At 46.4% G+C, this 17,214-nt stretch overlaps 1 protein-coding gene across 2 annotated transcripts; it reads right to left on the bottom strand.

Annotated features, from left to right (window-relative positions):
• Positions 1-605: 605 nt before the first annotated feature.
• Positions 606-16,457, bottom strand: ACTR1A (actin related protein 1A). 2 transcript variants are annotated; one of them, XM_017677260.3, is made up of 11 exons: positions 16,306-16,457; positions 8,810-8,874; positions 7,836-7,911; positions 6,975-7,100; positions 6,086-6,210; positions 4,838-5,054; positions 4,027-4,119; positions 3,303-3,477; positions 3,141-3,202; positions 2,569-2,609; positions 606-2,393 (listed from the first exon to the last, which is right to left on the bottom strand). In XM_017677260.3, exons 1-11 carry the CDS (start codon positions 16,351-16,353, stop codon positions 2,291-2,293), a joined length of 1,131 nt encoding a protein of 376 aa, XP_017532749.1. In that variant the 5' UTR covers positions 16,354-16,457; the 3' UTR covers positions 606-2,290. The 2 variants fall into 2 exon arrangements, 1 of the variants encoding a protein (XP_017532749.1); XR_012133061.1 differs by having other exon boundaries at positions 2,229-2,393; positions 3,014-3,202.
• Between the last annotated feature and the right edge of the window lie 757 nt (positions 16,458-17,214).

Here is a 17,214-nt window from a genome sequence, read left to right as displayed (position 1 = left end):
ACTCTAGGCCAGTGGTTTTCTGAGGGTCTGCACAGTGGCCAAGAATGTAGGCTTTCGGGCTATACTGCTTGGGTTCAAATCCTAGCCAAGAGAGTGGCTCTTTATTTACCCATCTATAAAGTAGGTAACTTTAATACTCACTTTGTAGGGATGCTGGAGGATAAATGGGTTAACATTTTTAAAGTGCCTAGCAATTTTTTCCCAAGTATAAAGTGGACAGAATATTAATCAGAGTATCTTAAGTATGGGCCCCAGGAACTACATTTTAATAAGCTCCAGAGCTTCGTATCCACATGCATGATTTGAGTCTCTGACTTAGAGGATGTGAAGAGCTGCTCTCCTCAGTTGGGGTGGCTTCTCATCCATGGGCTTGAGTGTGTGCACAGGGCTGGGCCCGTTTCCAAAGCTGGGCTTTGGTGTGAACGCCATCCATCTTCCTTATATCCACCTAACAGGTTGGGACTTGAGCTAAGCCCCGGCTAGTCTGTCTGGGGCAACAGTGCCATCTAGAGGATGGACTAGGTCTAGTCATCATTTCAGATTCAGGGCCCTCAGCTCCTCCCTCTTGCCACCCAGTACCTGCTGCGGACAGAGACCTGCATGTGTCTATTGGAACAACTTTATTTAAGTACACTGGGCCCCACCAGGCAACATGGTTTGTGTGAGGCTGTGTGGGGATAGGCTTGGGCTAAGAGAAGGGAGGTGAGCTGGTTAAGCACACTGTAGTCTGAGGGTTGCCACATTGCTTTCACACACACCTGCTGCTATGGCCCACACCTGGCAGGGCCTTTGGTCATTGGACAGCATGGGAGAGGATACTACCTGGAATCTGGGATTGGGGCAGGTCCTGGTATCACAGGTGAGGGTGCCGGTAAAGATTTGCTAGCCCCCATTTCCACTATCTGGGCTGAAAAGCTTTTGGGCCACCTTTAGGCCAGCCCAATCCAGGGTAGGTGCCTGGCCCCACTGGATGAGAGATGTGCCTGAGACCATCAGATCCTGGTGTTCTAGTCTGTCACCCTCCTTCCCTAACCACACAAGCCCAAAGTCAAGAAAAGCAGAAAGGGGGCTTCTTTCCTCTACAACCTAGCCCCCAACCCCGTCAGCTAGAGTGTGAAAAGGCACCTTGGTTACTTGTGGCTCTTGATCTCCAGTTGATGGGGGCTGAGTTCCCAACACCCTTTCTTTGCTAGGGATCTCTGCAAAAGAGTGAGTCTATCTCCTGTTTCAGAAAATACAACCAGCAACCAGCCTGTTGATTCCAGAGCAGTGAGCAAGTAGAAGAGGGAGAAAGGGGCCGGTGGGAGTGACTTTGTAAATAACCTCTGATCGCAAATGGTCCTGAGGCCTATGGATATGGCCAGTTCACAGCAGGGAGTGGCAGGGCCCTGGATACTACGCTAAGCTTAGGTGCTGTAAACATTAGTGTGAACGAGGTGACTGGTGGGCAGGAGACGGTGAACTCCTTTCCAAGTCCCCATACTGAATAAACACTTCAATAAATAAAACTGTTTGAAGATGGCATTGCCCAAGGATGGATGAAAAGCAAGTAATAGGGCCTGGAGCCAAACGGCTCCTTAAACTCTCCCAAGACCCTCTGGAATGGAGGTAGGGATGGAACATTAACTCTGCCACCACTTGGAAGTGGCACTACTGCCCTCCTCCAATGCCCAGTGTGGTGCTGGCCCCCAGGTGCAGCTGAAGGCATCCTGCCCTCTCCTGACCCCAGACTTTCAGCAACAGCTCCTAGAGTACTTTTCTAGCCTCCCAAACCTAAACTGCAACAAAATCAGACAGAACTCTACCCCATCCGCAGTCCTCCATCCATGATCCAGAGGCATCCAGAGCAGGATGAGCAAGGGAAGCAGAGGCTGCCTTGGGTCACAGGGCACCCAGGGGCTGGGGTGGGGGTAGCCCAGCTAGGACGGGCAGCAACAAGGTCTCTTGGGGCTTGGGTTTACCTCCCTCTCTGTCTCCCTATGGTAGTAAACATAGTCCCACATGGCCAGACAAAGGCCCAGATGAGGAAGGAGTGGGGCTCTCTGCCAGCACTTTTCCTTGGGCCAGTTAGTGGTCAACCCCAGGCCTCAGGCCTTCGCCATCGTGGGCAGTTCATCGTCCTTTCTGGGGCCTGGGATCCCTGGGTCACACGGCACTCGCATATGCGCACACACTCGTCCCCACACACACACTCGCACACACAGGCAGTTCCTCGCAAACACTCCGACTTAAGAAAGCGAGTTTTAAAGTGGAGTTAACTTCAGAGAGAGGTAAATATGATGTCCCAACATTAGAAGGTTTTCCTGTGGATGGATCGGGCACCATCTTCCTCGTATTCCTTCTTGGAGACCCACATCTTCTTAAAGGTGTCCAGGGAGGCGAGGATAGAGCCTCTGGAGTGGAGAGAATCCAAAGGAACACTGAGAGACATGAGTGGGTATTCGTGGAGCCAGCCAGTCCCCCAGGGGGCCAAACCAGATCAGGCTTTGCTTTAAAGGGATGGGGTGGTGAGGGTAATCAATGCCGTTACTTCCTGTTCTGCTCTTACCCCCCAGAAGAGCTACTCACCCAATCCATGTGGAATACAGTCTCTCCTGAGGTGCAGATATCTGCAACAGGGGGTAGAAAGAGGACTTTGAGACTTCCATCTTCCCTCTCCCATCCAATGCTTGTGTTTATAGCCAATTCTCACCACCCAAGGCAGCAGATGCACTTCACATGACAGGCTTTAAGTTATGTCCCTGTGGGATCCTGTGGTCTCTCTGGCAGGTATTGTAGCCAGCCTGACATTCATTCATCTGGAGAAGCAGGTTTCCAGAGGCCCTAAGTACCTATAGCTTTCAGGGAAGTTGGGGCTATCTGGGAGCAAGATTCAGTTCTTTTAAAGTTTTGCAGTTTTCCTCGAAGACAACACGTGGGGCCCTGAGCCTAGCACCTCACCACATCTGGGTATTAGAACTTCCCCCCTTTAGTGAAGAGGGAAAGTGAGAATGGATCCTCCCTTCTGGCTGACCTCTGAGTCAGTGTGGAGGCCAGGAGCCATCTGGTGGTGTCTAAGTAGCCTTGTCTCCCGAAAAGCTTGGGTGGAGATGCAGGAGGCCCATTTCCACCCAGCCCAGCCACGACCATGCTGCTCCTACCCGGATCTTCACATCTTTTGGAGCCAGTTTCTTCACTTCACCCAGTAGTCTGTCACCAAAACCTGAATGGGCAAGAAAGGAAAGTATCATCAATTCTCTTGGTGTCTGGGCCCAGAAAGATCTGGAAACTTCCTCGAGAAGGACCCGACAGCAAAGACCAACCTTTGAAAAGGGTGGAGCCTCCTGAGAGGACAATGTTAGAGAAAAGCGTGCGCCGCAGGTCCATGTCAGACTTCTGAATGGCAAACACCAGCACCTCGTGGATGCCCTCACTCTCCTCACCGATCAGGTCTGGCCTGAACAGCAACTCAGGTGCCCGGAATCGGGAAGGCCCAATCTGCAGGGTAGAGGGCAAGCTTCAGAGGATGGGACGGGCTGAGATCCCTTTGGGAATGGCAATAGAAGAGACCTGTCTCCCCCTCTTAGTAACCAGGTGGCTGTGAAGGCCAGGCTTAAGGAACGAATAGGGCCCATGGGAGAGAAGAGAGAGGAAGCTCCTATGTTTAATCCTAGTTCTGGCATTTTCTAGCCAAGAGACCTTTGGCATTAATACATGGATTCATTCACAGAAATTTCTTTCTATTAATGGAGGTCCAGGGAGAGGCAGTACTATACTGTGCCCAAGTGGTCAAGGACAGCACTAACCATCCTCCTTCTTAATCCCATCCTGACCTAGGAAAATGCCTCTGGTGCCTCCTCTCCCCCACATGGGAGAAGCAAAGTCTCTGGCACTGCCTCACTTTGCAGGAGACAGAGATGCTCAAGAGCCCTGCTTCAGGCAGGGGGTGTAAAAGGATTGCTACATCTGACCCCAGTGTCTCCCCAGGAGTTAGTTCTATGTAGGCGCAGCTGTTGGGGTCCTGAGAGGAGAGGTCCAGCTGCCTACCTCAATGGTGCTGCCATCAGGCAGGTAGTACTGCGCCTTCTCCGTCTCTAGTGTCTCATCCTTCTGGGGGTTTATGGATAGGTAGCAGGCTCTCTGCAGAACCAAGCACAAGTCAGGCAGGCAGGAAATGTGGCACTCGCCTGGTCAAAGTCCCAGGGGAGTGATGTGTTCCTGCAGAAATCTACCCACTGCAGTGATTGCCCTACAGGTCAGAAGAGTGCCTGTTCTGGAGCTGAAGCAGGGAGGCCTCTGTTGGCCTTCACCAGGTGACATTTAGAACATGAAATCTCCACCTTCATGGTGGGTAAGCACGGAAACTTGGCTCTCTGGATCTGGTTCTGAGACAACTTAATTTTAGTCCAGGCTCAGGCTTCTTTCTCCTCTTACAACACATATGGTTCTGGGTCCCACCTACCCACCCCAGAGGCTTCTTTAGAGCTACAGGTAGCAGGAGGATTCAGTTTACTTAAAAGAAAAATGTATTCTGATGTCTTTAAGGACTAAAAGGACAAATGTAATTTGTACATAAGGTATGAAAACCAATGAACACCAGTCTACTTGTCACCCCGCTTAAGAGATAGAATGGCCCTCTTTCCCCCACAAGATGGCAGCACCTTGGGAAGGTGAATCTGTCAGTGTGAGGCCCAGCTGAAGACCGCACAGCGGCAGGGAGGTCTGGCTGGGGAGAACAGAGCCTGACCTGAGACCTCCCATGACAAGAGCGCTGCCTTTCTTCACTCCAGGGCACGGAGGTCCTGGCTGCTTGCTTCCCATTCCCAGCCCATCCCTGGGCCCATGAGGCAGCACTCACTTCTTTTATGGCCTTGACAATTTCAAATTCGGAGGATGAGTGGAAATCGTAGCCCTCCTTACGCAGGTAGAGGCGAAGGAAGCGAGAGACGTCTCGGCCAGCAATGTCGATGCGCATGATTGAGTGGGGCATGGCAAAGCCCTCATAAATGGGCACAGCATGGGTGACGCCATCCCCAGAATCCAGCACTACACCTGTGGTCCTGCCTGTGGCATAACTGAAGCAAAGCAGGTGAAGCATCACTAACCCCTGCCTCCTCACTCTGGGAAGAAACTTCTTTTTAGAGTTCAATGTCTGCTAAACTAAAGCTGGGGCCTGTACTTCTCCAGAGCCTTAGACTGGACTGAGTACTATATGAGCATCGAAGCAAGCCTGAAATACCTGAATGAAAGAGGCTGAGCCTCTCTAGTTCCTTCCCTGCTCCCAGAAAAGCAGACCCTCCAATCTCAGGTGATGGCCTGGCCTTCATCTGCTTCAGGGACCCAGCCTCAGGGGCAGTTTTTAACTCTGAACAAGAGGAAAAACTCAAAAGATACCTACAAAGGCTAGGCAAACAAAGATAGGAATTATTTTCACTTCCACAAAAAACTAGCTTTTTCCTCCATGGCCCTCTATGTCTGTCCTTAGTTTCCTCATTTGGTACAGACATACATACAGTTCTGTGATATGAGGGGGAAAAAACCCACAGTGCAGGCCCGGTATTACCAGATGGCCCCATTTTTTTAGAGAAGACAAATTTGAGTTTTGCTAGGAAATCTAACAATTTTTAAATGCTGGCTCACAATTTTTTAATGGGGTCAAATGCATCCCACCTGCAAATAACCAGTGTCCAGTCTCAGCAGTAGACCTACCCTGGTGTCAGGGTGGGAACATGACAGGAATGCAGGGGTGTGAGAACAGGGACCATGGTGGTGTTTTCATCATGTCCCTATCCCCAGCCTCGCATAGCACCTGGTATAGGTAGGCACTGATTAATTATCTGAACACATTACGGGGGCCTTCAGGAAGAGCTGCAGCAGCATGTGGCCTTCCCCACAGGTGGAGCAGACAGCCTTGGGCACCAAACCCACTGAGACTAGGAGCCAGCTAAGAGTCACCTCAATACTCCTTGTGCTGCCATCTTAAACCTTCCCTCGTAGAGGGTGCTCAAGTTGCTCTGGACTTGAGCACCCTCAAGTCCAGAGGAGAGGCCAAAGGACTGTTTCCCCAACCTGGGGGGCCAGGCTAGCCAGCCAGGCTGCTACTCACAGGCTGAGCACAGCTTGCATGGAGATGAAAAGGGCTGGCACATTGAAGGTCTCGAAGAATACCTCAGCAGCTCGTTCCCGGTTTTTCCGCGGGTTTAAAGGTGCCTCTGTCAGGAGCACAGGATGCTGGTGGAAGATGCCCAGGCAGCAATAAGGTGAGGCCAGATTTCCACCCTGCATTAGGACTTCTGCCCCTGCCTGGCTGGTTAGAGAGCCCAGGGGACCTTTGTCAGCCTCCTTCAAAAAAGCAAGCTGGGCCTATCACCTACCCCTGCCCAAGTTCGTTTCTCAGCTTTCCAAATTCATTTCCCCTTTAAAGTCTTGTTCTGTTCTTGCCTTCACTCCTCCATCCCTCCTCTCATCCTCCAAGAGTCCTATGTCTACTGTATATCTCCAAATGTCAGGAGATTTTGCTAAACTCTAAATTTGGGATTATTATAAAAATAATAAACATCTTTTTTGAAATAGAAAATTAGATTGTAATATAGAATGTACTTTTAAATATGGAAAATATCCTACAAAATAGGCCTAATAGGCCTAGGATGCACCTTCTTTTGTGTTTCTGAGTTGAGAGTTACTTCCTCAGAAGTTACAGGCTCTGAAGTCTGAAAGATGTGAGTTTGAATCCCAGTTCTGCCGCTTTACTCACTGGGTGAATCCTGGAAACACTACTTGCCTTCTCCCAACTCCTACTTCCTTGTTTGTAAAATGGAGATAGTACTACCTATGTCTCACGGGAATGGAGTGAGGATTACACATGAACATGCCTGAATAGCACATGGCCTGGTGCCTGGCCCACAGGAGAACTCATTCTTGATGCTCTTTGATAAACACACTGTCATCCTCCTCATCCCTGGCTAGGGCTTCTGCCCAGCACACAGGACTCTTACCTCCTCTGAGAAAGTCTGCAGCTGGTCCTTTGAATAGACGTATTGCCAAATGCGCTCCATGTCATTCCAGTCTTTAACGATGCCGTGCTCCATGGGGTAACGGATGGAGAGCAGCCCTCGGTGTTCCTGGGGATAGAAAGTGGGACTTACAGCAGCGGCCAGGCTCTCAGCTGGGCTGCCCAGTGACCGTTCCTTTCCAGGACTGGGAGTTCCAACCCTGTAGTGCTAAGAGTGGGTACCCATTCTCCAAGTCTCTAAACTATAAGCTGCAAACTATTCCTGTTGCCCAATCTACTGGCAAAGCAGAGGGCTTCTGCATTTTCATGGCCCTTGGGTGCCCCTAGGGCAAGTGATAGGAGGCACCCTCCTCACTGCTTGGTCCCAGTACACCATCGCCTGGCTTCCACCTTTGGGCCTCAGCACTTACAGCCAAGAAGGCAATAATGATTCTGTTGTTCTGTTTCTAGAAGCTGCCTGAGGGCTTTGCCAAACTGTGCTAATTAACTCACCCCCAGGGTACCCCAGCCAGGACCTCCCCCTGAATCTCGTTTGCCAAAAAAATAACCAAGGCAGTCTATTTGATTATTGGCAAGGCAGTGACAGAACACAGAAGACAAAAGCCCTGTTTTCTAGACTGTTCTCTGTTTTTCAAAGGGGTTCAGATATTTCCTCTTCAAAACCAGAGGATGCTCCTGGGACAAATAAACCAACTAGGCTTAGGATGGGAGAATCAAAGGGGACATTTTAAGAGTAAACTGCTCCTTTTACTCATGCATATGTCCCATTGCCAGGACACTGCCTGTATGGGGCATAATGAAGGTCCTCTGCTGGACTGAGGCCTTCAGTAGGGCTGGGAATTACCTCAGCTTTGGGGCCAATGAAGATGTCACCTTCTAGGGCTCCTGCCATGACACGAACGTGCTTGGGTCTGCCCACACTACAAAAGAGAGAGGACCATCACTTTTCTCTGCTTTACAGAACACACGACAGAATGCAGGAAGGCCATATAAATGCACATACTTAGACACGAAGAAATACACTCAATTCTACTGTGATTATCTTTGATAAGGGAGGTTACAATTGATTTCGATTTTTACTTCTTCCTACTTCTCTGCATCTCACAATCTCTACAATGAACATGTATTATTTTAAATTCTTTGTATTTCTATTTTTATTATACTTATAAGAATTAAAACTAATTTTACAGGTTTCAGTACCCTAGTTCTTCTCTTTCTTCAGTGTACATGCAGACCAAAAGAGGCAAAGGAACAAGAATTTTTAAATGAATGGTTAGCAAAAAATTTTAGTCTCCTTAGCCCCCTGCCCTGGATTTCTACCAAGTAGACATGTGATGCTATTGTTGTAACACAGCGTTCTTCCTTTTTCTATCCCTTTGAGCCCCTTCCCAGGGTACCCAGGCCTTTGTCCTGCCTACAGTCCCTGCCTTAGGAGGAAAGCACTTAGAAACTCATTCTCATGAAGATAGTAGTTATGTTTGATGTTAAACCATATCCTGGGTGATGGGATCATTTTAAAAAGAGGACTCCATGAAGAGGCAGTCATCCAAAGCAGTGAGCAACCAATGATAACATTTTTGGCATCAGGTAAGATCAGATTTGAAGATGAGGCCTCTTGCCTATGCCTCTCAAATTTAACCATGTAGACAATTGTTTCATTTGCTTACTCCAAAAGCCAGCTCCTTTCCCTTGCTTGTAGTTTTGAGTACCAAGGCTGACCTGAATGAGAGACCTCTTTTCCATAAAAGCTGGAGGGCTGACACCATAACAAAGCTGACAAGCCTCCTAAGCTTCTGACTAAGCTACAGAATGACTTACTAGTTTGGAAAGCAGTATTTGGGGATCTGATCACCAGCAAAACCAGCTTTAATCACACCGGATCCCTGAGGAGATAGGAGAGAAAAAGAGAAGTCAGAAGTATCACAAAAACAAGAGGCGAAATATATCATACAATATGTATATGGTTCCATCTTTACTTTTAAAAAGAAAGAGGGATAAAAAATGGGCAGAGGATCTGAACAGACAATTCTCCAAAGAAGAAATTCAGATGGTCAACAGGCACATGAAAAAATGCTCCACATCGCTAATTATCAGGTAAATACAAATTAAAACCACAATCAGATATCACCTCACACTAGTAAGGATGGCCAACATCCAGGAGACAAGGCACAACAAATGCTGGTGAGGATGCAGAGAAAGGGGAACAGTCCTATACTGTTGGTGGGAATATAAATTAGTTCAACCACTGTGGAAAGCAATATGGAGGTTCCTCAAAAAACTAATAGAAATACCATTTGACCCAGGAATTCCACTCCTAGGAATTTACCCAAAGAAAACAAGATACCAGATTCAAAAAGGCATATGCATCCCTATGTTTATTGCAGCACTGTGTACAATAGCCAAGATGGAAGCAACCTAAGTGCCCATCAGTAGATGAATGGATAAAGAAGATGTGGTACATATACACAATGGAATATTATTCAGCCATAAGAAGAAAACAAATTCTACCATTTGCAACAACATGGATGGAGCTAGAAGGTATTACGCTCAGTGAAATAAGCCAGGCGGAGAAAGAAAAGTACCAAATGATTTCATTCACTTGTGGAGTATAACAACAAAGCAAAACTGAAGGAACAAAGCAGCAGACTCAGAGACTCCAAGAAGAGACTGGGGTTGGGGAGGGAGGGCGAAGGGGATTAAAGGGCATTATGATTAACACACATGATGTAGGTGGCCCGCAGGGAAGGCAGTACAGTGCAGAGAGGACAAGAAGCGACTCTATAGCATCTTACTACGCTGATGGACAGTGAAAGTCCTCACCATCCCCAGTCCTATTTCCCCCAGTCACATCCACCTGGCACACTGCAATGTGATGGTGGGGGGGGACTTGATAATATGCATAAACGTGGTAACCACAATGTTGCTCATGTGAAACCTTCATAAGATTGTATATCAATGATACTTTAATTTAAAAAAAGTTAAAAGAAACAGAAGGATCTCATATTTGCCTATAACATGACCATTTTGTATAGGGAATGTGTGCTAACCTGAGGGAAATGGAACTGGGGATGGTGAGGACTTTCACTGTACCCTCAAAGTGTTTTTTATTCTGCATTTTTGGCTTTTCTACATTTAACATGTTTTACTTTTGGAATTAAAAATAGTATTAATAAAGAAAAGAAAAAGAAAACCTGAGGAGACGAGAAGAAAATACCTAGAAGTACCAAAGCAGCCAAATTCAGAACATAACCAAGGTGGGAAGAGCATGATTCTTCCTGTTAAACCACCAGGGATGCTTTTAACCTATTTTCCCTGCTCAGGCCTAAACTCTCCCTGCCCTCCAGGCCTCTGTGACAGACACCAGCATGAGCACTGTCGGCTTGAAGCTGACTCCACAGAACACTGTTGTCTGGTCCTCCCTGCAGATGTAGACGGTGTGCTTTGTACAGCTGTGGTGGTGTTTTTGTTTTTTTTGACTAGGCTTTGTTTAACTCATTGGTCTCCTGATGATAAAGAGCAGAGAAACCTGAAGAGCCCTGTCTGAGAAGGGAAGAGAAGAGACCCGACATTACAGTCCTGTTGCTCTGATCCTTGGTATGTTGGTTGGTTGCCCAGAAGAGAAGCTGACGCCTCCCAGCAGCATCTCTGGTACCACCCAGGGCCCAACCAAAGCAGACACTGCCATTAGACACAGACACCAACTCCGAGCAGGACAGATAACGAGGCTCATACTGCTTGCAGATATGCCTTGTAACTCTTCTACCAGCACACGATACCCTTACCCTTCTACCCTACCGTGGTTTGCGGCTGCATGTGCAATTGGGGCAGGCTTTTTCCTGCTGCCTGTTGACCACTTCTCCTGGGGCACAGTGTGATATTTCCAGAACCAGAAAGCAAGCAATAAACACATCAGGAGATGCTTAATAGCTAAGGTTATCTTTGCGCCAGTCTTCCCAGCAACAGCCCCGGCTGCCTTTTACTCCTGCTTTTCTATAGGAGGAGGAGGGGTAAGACAGGCCATCCTGGTGCCTGACCCTGGCAAGAGAGGGAGGAACTAAGAAGTGGTTGAAGGACAGGGAAAGCAGTATGGAGGGAGAGCAGGTCAAGCCAGTTCTCCACCCCTGCCAACAGAAAATGAGAGGAAACAGGAGACAATGTGCAAATTCATTGTCCTGGGCAGAAGAGCAAGGAGCCTGGAAAAGGTGCAGCTGTAAACTGATCCGAAAGACTGGGAAGGAGAGAGAACTATCCCACTGCAAAGCCATGGGTTCTGGGACAGTGGCATGGATGGTGAGAACAGCACTGTGAAACAGAACCCTGGGAACCTGTCTGTGCAGCTTCCGATAATTGCTCACTGCTTTCATCTGGGTGTGGTGATGCCAACAGACTAATTGGATCTCCTGGCAGAGGTTGAAAACAAAAAAAGATGTTGAGACCTATACTTCAGATTCTGGATATTTTTAAGAGATGACTTTCTTGGATATTTGATTTTGAGTTTACTAGCAAAAGGACTAGAGTCTAACAAGGCATATTAAGATGTTAGGTTCATTTTTTCCTGTCTTTCGCAGCAAGAGTATAACAGGCTTAGTTCAAGTTTCATTGCCTTCCCCCTGAAAAATACCCCCCGTTAGAATTAATTATCCTTCTCTCTCTCACAAAATCACCATTACCTGTACCCTGGTAGCATGCATTTCCTTCTGTTTTCTATTTGAATTTATGGTTCCATTTTGTAGCACTGGTAGCACAAAGGCAGGGGACGTGCCTTTAGTAAGTTTTGGTGCTATGTTATATTAAACAGACAGCTTGCACTCCTCATGGAGGCCTTCCAGTGCTCTCCTTTTTCCAGTTTGCATGCGTCTGATTTGTACTCTAACATTAGTGTAGCTCTTTTCCATCTTTGCTTGGCTCTTCACTCAAGACTGGCAGAGCTATGACTGGAAGCTCACCTTGTTCAGAAAGCAAGAAAGCAAGCCCAGTGTTTGCCATTGTGGCAGCTGTTCACTGCAGCCCACACTGTGGGCACACACTCTTCAGCTGCTTGGGCACCACACACATTTTCAGCCCAAGTTCCACAAGGTCAGAGACTTTATGTATCTGCCACACCTGGCATCTGCAGGATACTCAAACAGATGCTAGCTAATGACTGGCAGATGAAGCCTCAAGTGTGGAACCTGAATGAGCAGCTGGAATGCCAGAAGCCCCAGGCAGAGGTGGTGCAGGAAAGGGGAAGGCAGTGTTGGGAATGAGGCACAACGTGGAACTGGACCCAGCTTGTTCCTGCAGCCCCATAAGTTGGCCTTCCAGGCCAGCAAGTTGGTGAAGAATGGGTAGGGATGGGGGAGGTGGCTGAGCTGCCTCTGTTCTGCTCAAGCCATACCATGAGAGCATACTATGCATGCTACCAGGGTTAGCATGAAAGGGTTGTATCAATTACTTAAAATAATATTTGTAACTAGGGACTGTGTACCTGCAAGTGAGCTGCCACTCTCTTTGTTACTCACTTTGGTAAAGCCAAGTAAACAAATGCCTTGCACAGGCTTCTTGAAATAGTAGCCTCATTAAATATTTGACTTTTGAGGACTCAAGTCTGAAGCCAGCCACCACTGACCGTCTTCTTCTGATGCAAACAAATAGCAAATCCCTCAGCAAAGCTCTTCCTGGTACCTAGTACCTGCCTTGTGGCTTTATCCTAAGCACTCCCAATTATTCTTGACATGTAAGGAAGGAGGCTATTTGTTTCCCCTTTTACAAGTGGGAAAAGGATGCTGTGAAGTGAAGCCTCAGATTCTAGAACACTGGCAGCCCATTTTGGCCCAAAGATGTATTTTGTTTATTCCACAAAATACCTTTTAAAAAAGTTAACTTTATTGAGATAAAATTCACATGTCATATAATTTACCCATTTAAGGTGTATAACTCAATGGTTCTTAGTGTCTTTGCAGAGTTGTACAATTATCACCACAATCTAATTTTACTTTTTCATCATCCCAGAAACTCTGTACACATTAGCAGTCGCTCTTCATCCCACCCACTGTGCCCAGCCCTAGGCTACCACTAATCTACTTTCTACCTCTATAGACCACAAACTACTTTTACATTAATTTCAAAGTTAAAAATTGGAGACGGAATATGAAATTAAGTATTTCTGATTTTTCTTGAAGATCAGAAGATATGGTAACATTAGGCCTGCATTTCTGCACGGGAACAACTGGCTGGAAATGAGCAGCAGTTGGCCCTTGGGTCAGGCATGCTCACTGGACCTTCCCAATTCCTTTAAAGCTATCCTTTATTTGTAATGCTTTATTTCCTTACAAAAAATCTGAAGCAAATATGGAAAATGTCATCATTTATTAAATTGGGGTGGTAGACTATAGGAGTGCTTATAATATACTTCTCTGAACTTTTCTGTATGTTTAAGGTATCTCATTTTTTAAAAGGAGGGCTGAAGTAGCATAACATTCCTCCCAAACAGTGAAACTTAGCTTACTGATGAACTTATAACAATCTGAAACTGTTCTTGCATTTAGGCCCACATAAGCACAAAGACAGTTTTTAAGAATGACCAGAAGATTCATCTTTTTTAGATGTAAGAACAGCATTTAACCTTTAGATCTCAGCAAATATTTGAGCTTCAGAATAACATTACATTCAAATCAAAGTATTATAGTCTGCAAAATGTGGCCCAGGAACTGCCTTCCTCTAGTATTACTATCTCTAATATGCCCTTGGGAAGAATGACTTATATTTTACTTTTTAAAAATACCTGTGGGCACATGTGTCCCCCCGAAGCCCACATTTTTCTCATTAAATTCTGAGGAATTGGTTTGGTGCCATAATAGGATGAAAGGAATGGTCAACAATTGTCTTAAGACTGGGAAAGGCTGAGAACAGATAATTCGGTTCTTCCTTCTTTTCCTGGTTTCTTGTTCTCTTTTAATTACATTCTCCTTAGCCCAGAAATAAAATTGTAGCAATATGTTAAACTATGGAGCTGTTAAATCAGCTGGGCACACATAGTTCTTATGATACAAAGTTGGCTCAAATCTTTCAAATGATTTTTCCTGTCCATCTTTCATTTTGAAACAAAACAAAATTTTCTAAATGTCGAACAGCAAGAACTACTAGAGGCCCCCAAATCTAAATAAATGGCAGATACTCAGTAAGACCTAATGGAAAAATCACTTAAGTTTCTCCTACTTCATGTTTTGGCAGAATTATTGACATAATAAGGGAAATGTTTTCCCACAGAAAAACAAGTCAGTTCTTTAAATCTGAAAACTGAAAATGCACACTGCTTTGATGCATTTCAAATACACTACCAAGAAAGAGAAAGGAGAAACCAAAAAGCATTTTAAAGTGACATTAAAGAAAATGGCTGGAGATGGAACTCCTGCCCAACAATTCAAGAAGGAAAGAATCTGGTGGGATGGACAGACTGCGCCTTTTGCATTGCTGATGAAAACAGGAAATTGCTAATTTCAATTTTTTTTTCTTTTTGAAACTAAGAAAAAGGCAAATGAAACACAAACTGACGATAGAAACACTGATCTCTGAAAATCAACATCAAGACAAGGAGTCGTTCTCTGAAGTAAGTAACTAGAGGTCCCTATCATTTCTTTAGGGACACTTTTGTTACTGTGATTAATTAGTCATTCATCCACCCACTGAATCAATCCAATGAAAAAACACTTATTGAGCACATAGTGGTGTCAGGCCCCAGGCAGTGTGTGTGTGGAGAGAGGTGGGGAAGGGAGGAGTAATGAAAAATGAAGGAATATCAACTTTTTCCTGGATTTATAGAATCTAGGATTTACTAGAATAGTGACGGAGGCCAAAAAAAATGAGGTGTCTCACTGAGCACAACCTCATGGTTTTTAAGGCAGAAGTCGCACCTTTTGAGAGAAGTAAGGCTAACAACAAAAAAGTACCTTTTCTTGGAAAAAGTGAGTAACTGGGAATCCGATCTCAGTTTGAGTCTTGGCACCTCAACTCATATGCCAGGTGGTTTGAATAGCTGTTTAACATCTCCAAGCCTCACTTTCCTGCATAAACTGGGGATAGAAATTCATATCCACCTACCAGAGATGCTTAAATTAGATGATGAGAATCAAAGGACCTTGAAACCTGCCTAAGGTCCAAGCTGATCAACAGAATGAATCTGGCAGTCAGTTTAGGACAGAGAGAACTGGCAATTTGCCTCAATGGAGTGACCTATTAGAGACATAAAAGTTATCAACCAATCTCGGAGGTACCAATCTTTGAGCGAAAGAGAGAAATGGAGTTGTTTTACAATTGTCCCTCTCCTACAAAATAGGAGTATTTAGATTATTTCCATTGATCATCACTGATGCATTTGCGTGGGGTACTAGACAAGAGAAATAACAGATAAAGCACAGGATTTAGGTCACCTCTACTGTGCGACCTTGAGCTCAGTTTTTCTCTTGGTGCTTCAGTTTTCTCATTTGTAAAACGAGGGTCAAATTTCTTGCCTTAACTGCTCAGTTTTTGTAAGGCTACAACTCGAATTAATCCAACTTGAAACCTCCGTAAGCATTAGAGCTCCCGGCTAGTATGTTAAAAGCTAGGCGTTCCAACGAGAACGATAGCTCCCTGCTCGCCTGGTCACTCTCCTTTCTTCTCGACCTTTATTAAGACTCTAAATTGTAATCGCAGAAATGACTGAAATTCGGCCATTTCTGGCACCAGGATCTCCGGCTCCACCCAGACAGATACATAACCAAGCCGCCGGCCGGCTCTGGACCGAAGGAAACTTAACCCTTTCCACCAGCCAGCAGGCCCCAGCCCTTCAGGTCCTACCACCGGGAATTGGCGAAGCCAATCCCTACAGCCCTTGAGTACCAACCCGCCCCTTATAAAGGGGAAACACTATGGCGAACTGGAAGAACGACAGGAGCGCGAGCCAATCACTGCAGAGGTCTGCCCTCATCCGGCAAAGCCCAGAGGCGGGGGTAGCCGGTCAAAACGGACAGCTGGAACAGCCAATAGGATTATCGGAAACTGGGGAGGGGCGGGCACGGGGCGTCAAGGAGCGGTTAAGGCCTCTCCAGACAAGGACCCGGCTTGGACTACAGCCTTTCACTTTATCCACCCCAAAGTTCTCCATTCCCTGGTTGTTAGCCGGCCGCCTTGCCTGCGGACTACGGGTAGAGGGAGGACGGAGGCGGCGGCAGCTGAACCCGCCTGATAGGCCGAGCCAGTGACAAAGAGCCGGGCGCCCAGCTCGAAACCGGGGAAACAATCCCTTCGGGAAGAAGAGCATAAGCCCCTTTAGAGATAGAAAACACGCAACTCACATTGTCGATCACAACAGGCTGATTGGCGATCACATCGTAGGACTCCATGGCAGAGGATTCTCTCCTTCCGAGGAAGGAACTGCCAGCCGGGTGTGCTGCTAACGCTACTGACACGCATGCGCAGTCTGGCCACCTGTACTGGGCGGCCAAGGGAGCGGCCCTAGTTCCCTTCCGAAGAACTACAACCCCCAGCATGCCTTGCACCGGTGTTAAAACGCTGGGAAGTCGGGAGCGCCCTCTAGTTTAAAAGACTCGGCGCTGCGTTTTGAATGCACAGTGCCCTGGGCTTTGTAGTTTCATAGATAAATAAAAGGGGGACGCAGACTGATGGTTGTATCTCGTCAGTGGCTCTGCAGTCCCTTTGAAGGGATTCGCAGTGCATGCTGAAGTAAGTATGCATGAACGCTTGTCTGTAGTTTGGTTTGGATTAGTCAGTAATTCGTGGATGCTTGGATTTTTACAGATAAGCTCTGCCATTCCCCATCCCTTCCCCTGGACAATATAAGGTTTGTAATGTTTTTATTTGGGTCCGTCAAACATTAACCATCACACTCTAACAAAGGAAAATTTAAAACAACCACACACATGCACGGGGAAGAACATAATCTCCGAACAAAAGAAGGGAAAAAACGAGTACATTTTTGTTGCTTTTCGCATTGTTTCCTGGCTAGGTGTAAACATTCCAACAGGCTAGCATTGGTCCGAGGACTGGAATTTGGAATTACTGGTACAGGTAATCATTTGGTCATTAAAACATCGTTTGTGTACTAACTTCAGAAACTGCTCTAGTATCTCTTTTCACAGGGAGTTAGAATTGACTTTGATGAGTGAGAAAAGGTGAAGAGAGATTGTGCACTGCTTTGACACAGTGACAATAAGTTTAGAGCATTTTTCTGTAGATTATTTCCT

The sequence above is a fragment of the Manis javanica genome, chromosome 7, assembly GCF_040802235.1.
Source record: "Manis javanica isolate MJ-LG chromosome 7, MJ_LKY, whole genome shotgun sequence".
NCBI lineage: Eukaryota > Metazoa > Chordata > Mammalia > Pholidota > Manidae > Manis > Manis javanica.
The sequence above is the reverse complement of the archived record's forward strand: the minus strand, read 5'-3'. Positions and strand labels throughout refer to the sequence as shown.

Excerpts from the sequence above, each read along its gene's own strand:
- ACTR1A (XM_017677260.3), bottom strand. The coding sequence starts at position 16,353 with ATGGAGTCCTACGATGTGATCGCCAATCAGCCTGTTGTGATCGACAAT. Across the intron at positions 8,875-16,305 it reads AGCCTGTTGTGATCGACAAT|GGATCCGGTGTGATTAAAGC; the intron begins GTGAGTTGCGTG and ends CTATCTCCTCAG. Across the intron at positions 2,610-3,140 it reads CAAAAGATGTGAAGATCCGG|ATATCTGCACCTCAGGAGAG; the intron begins GTAGGAGCAGCA and ends CCCCTGTTGCAG.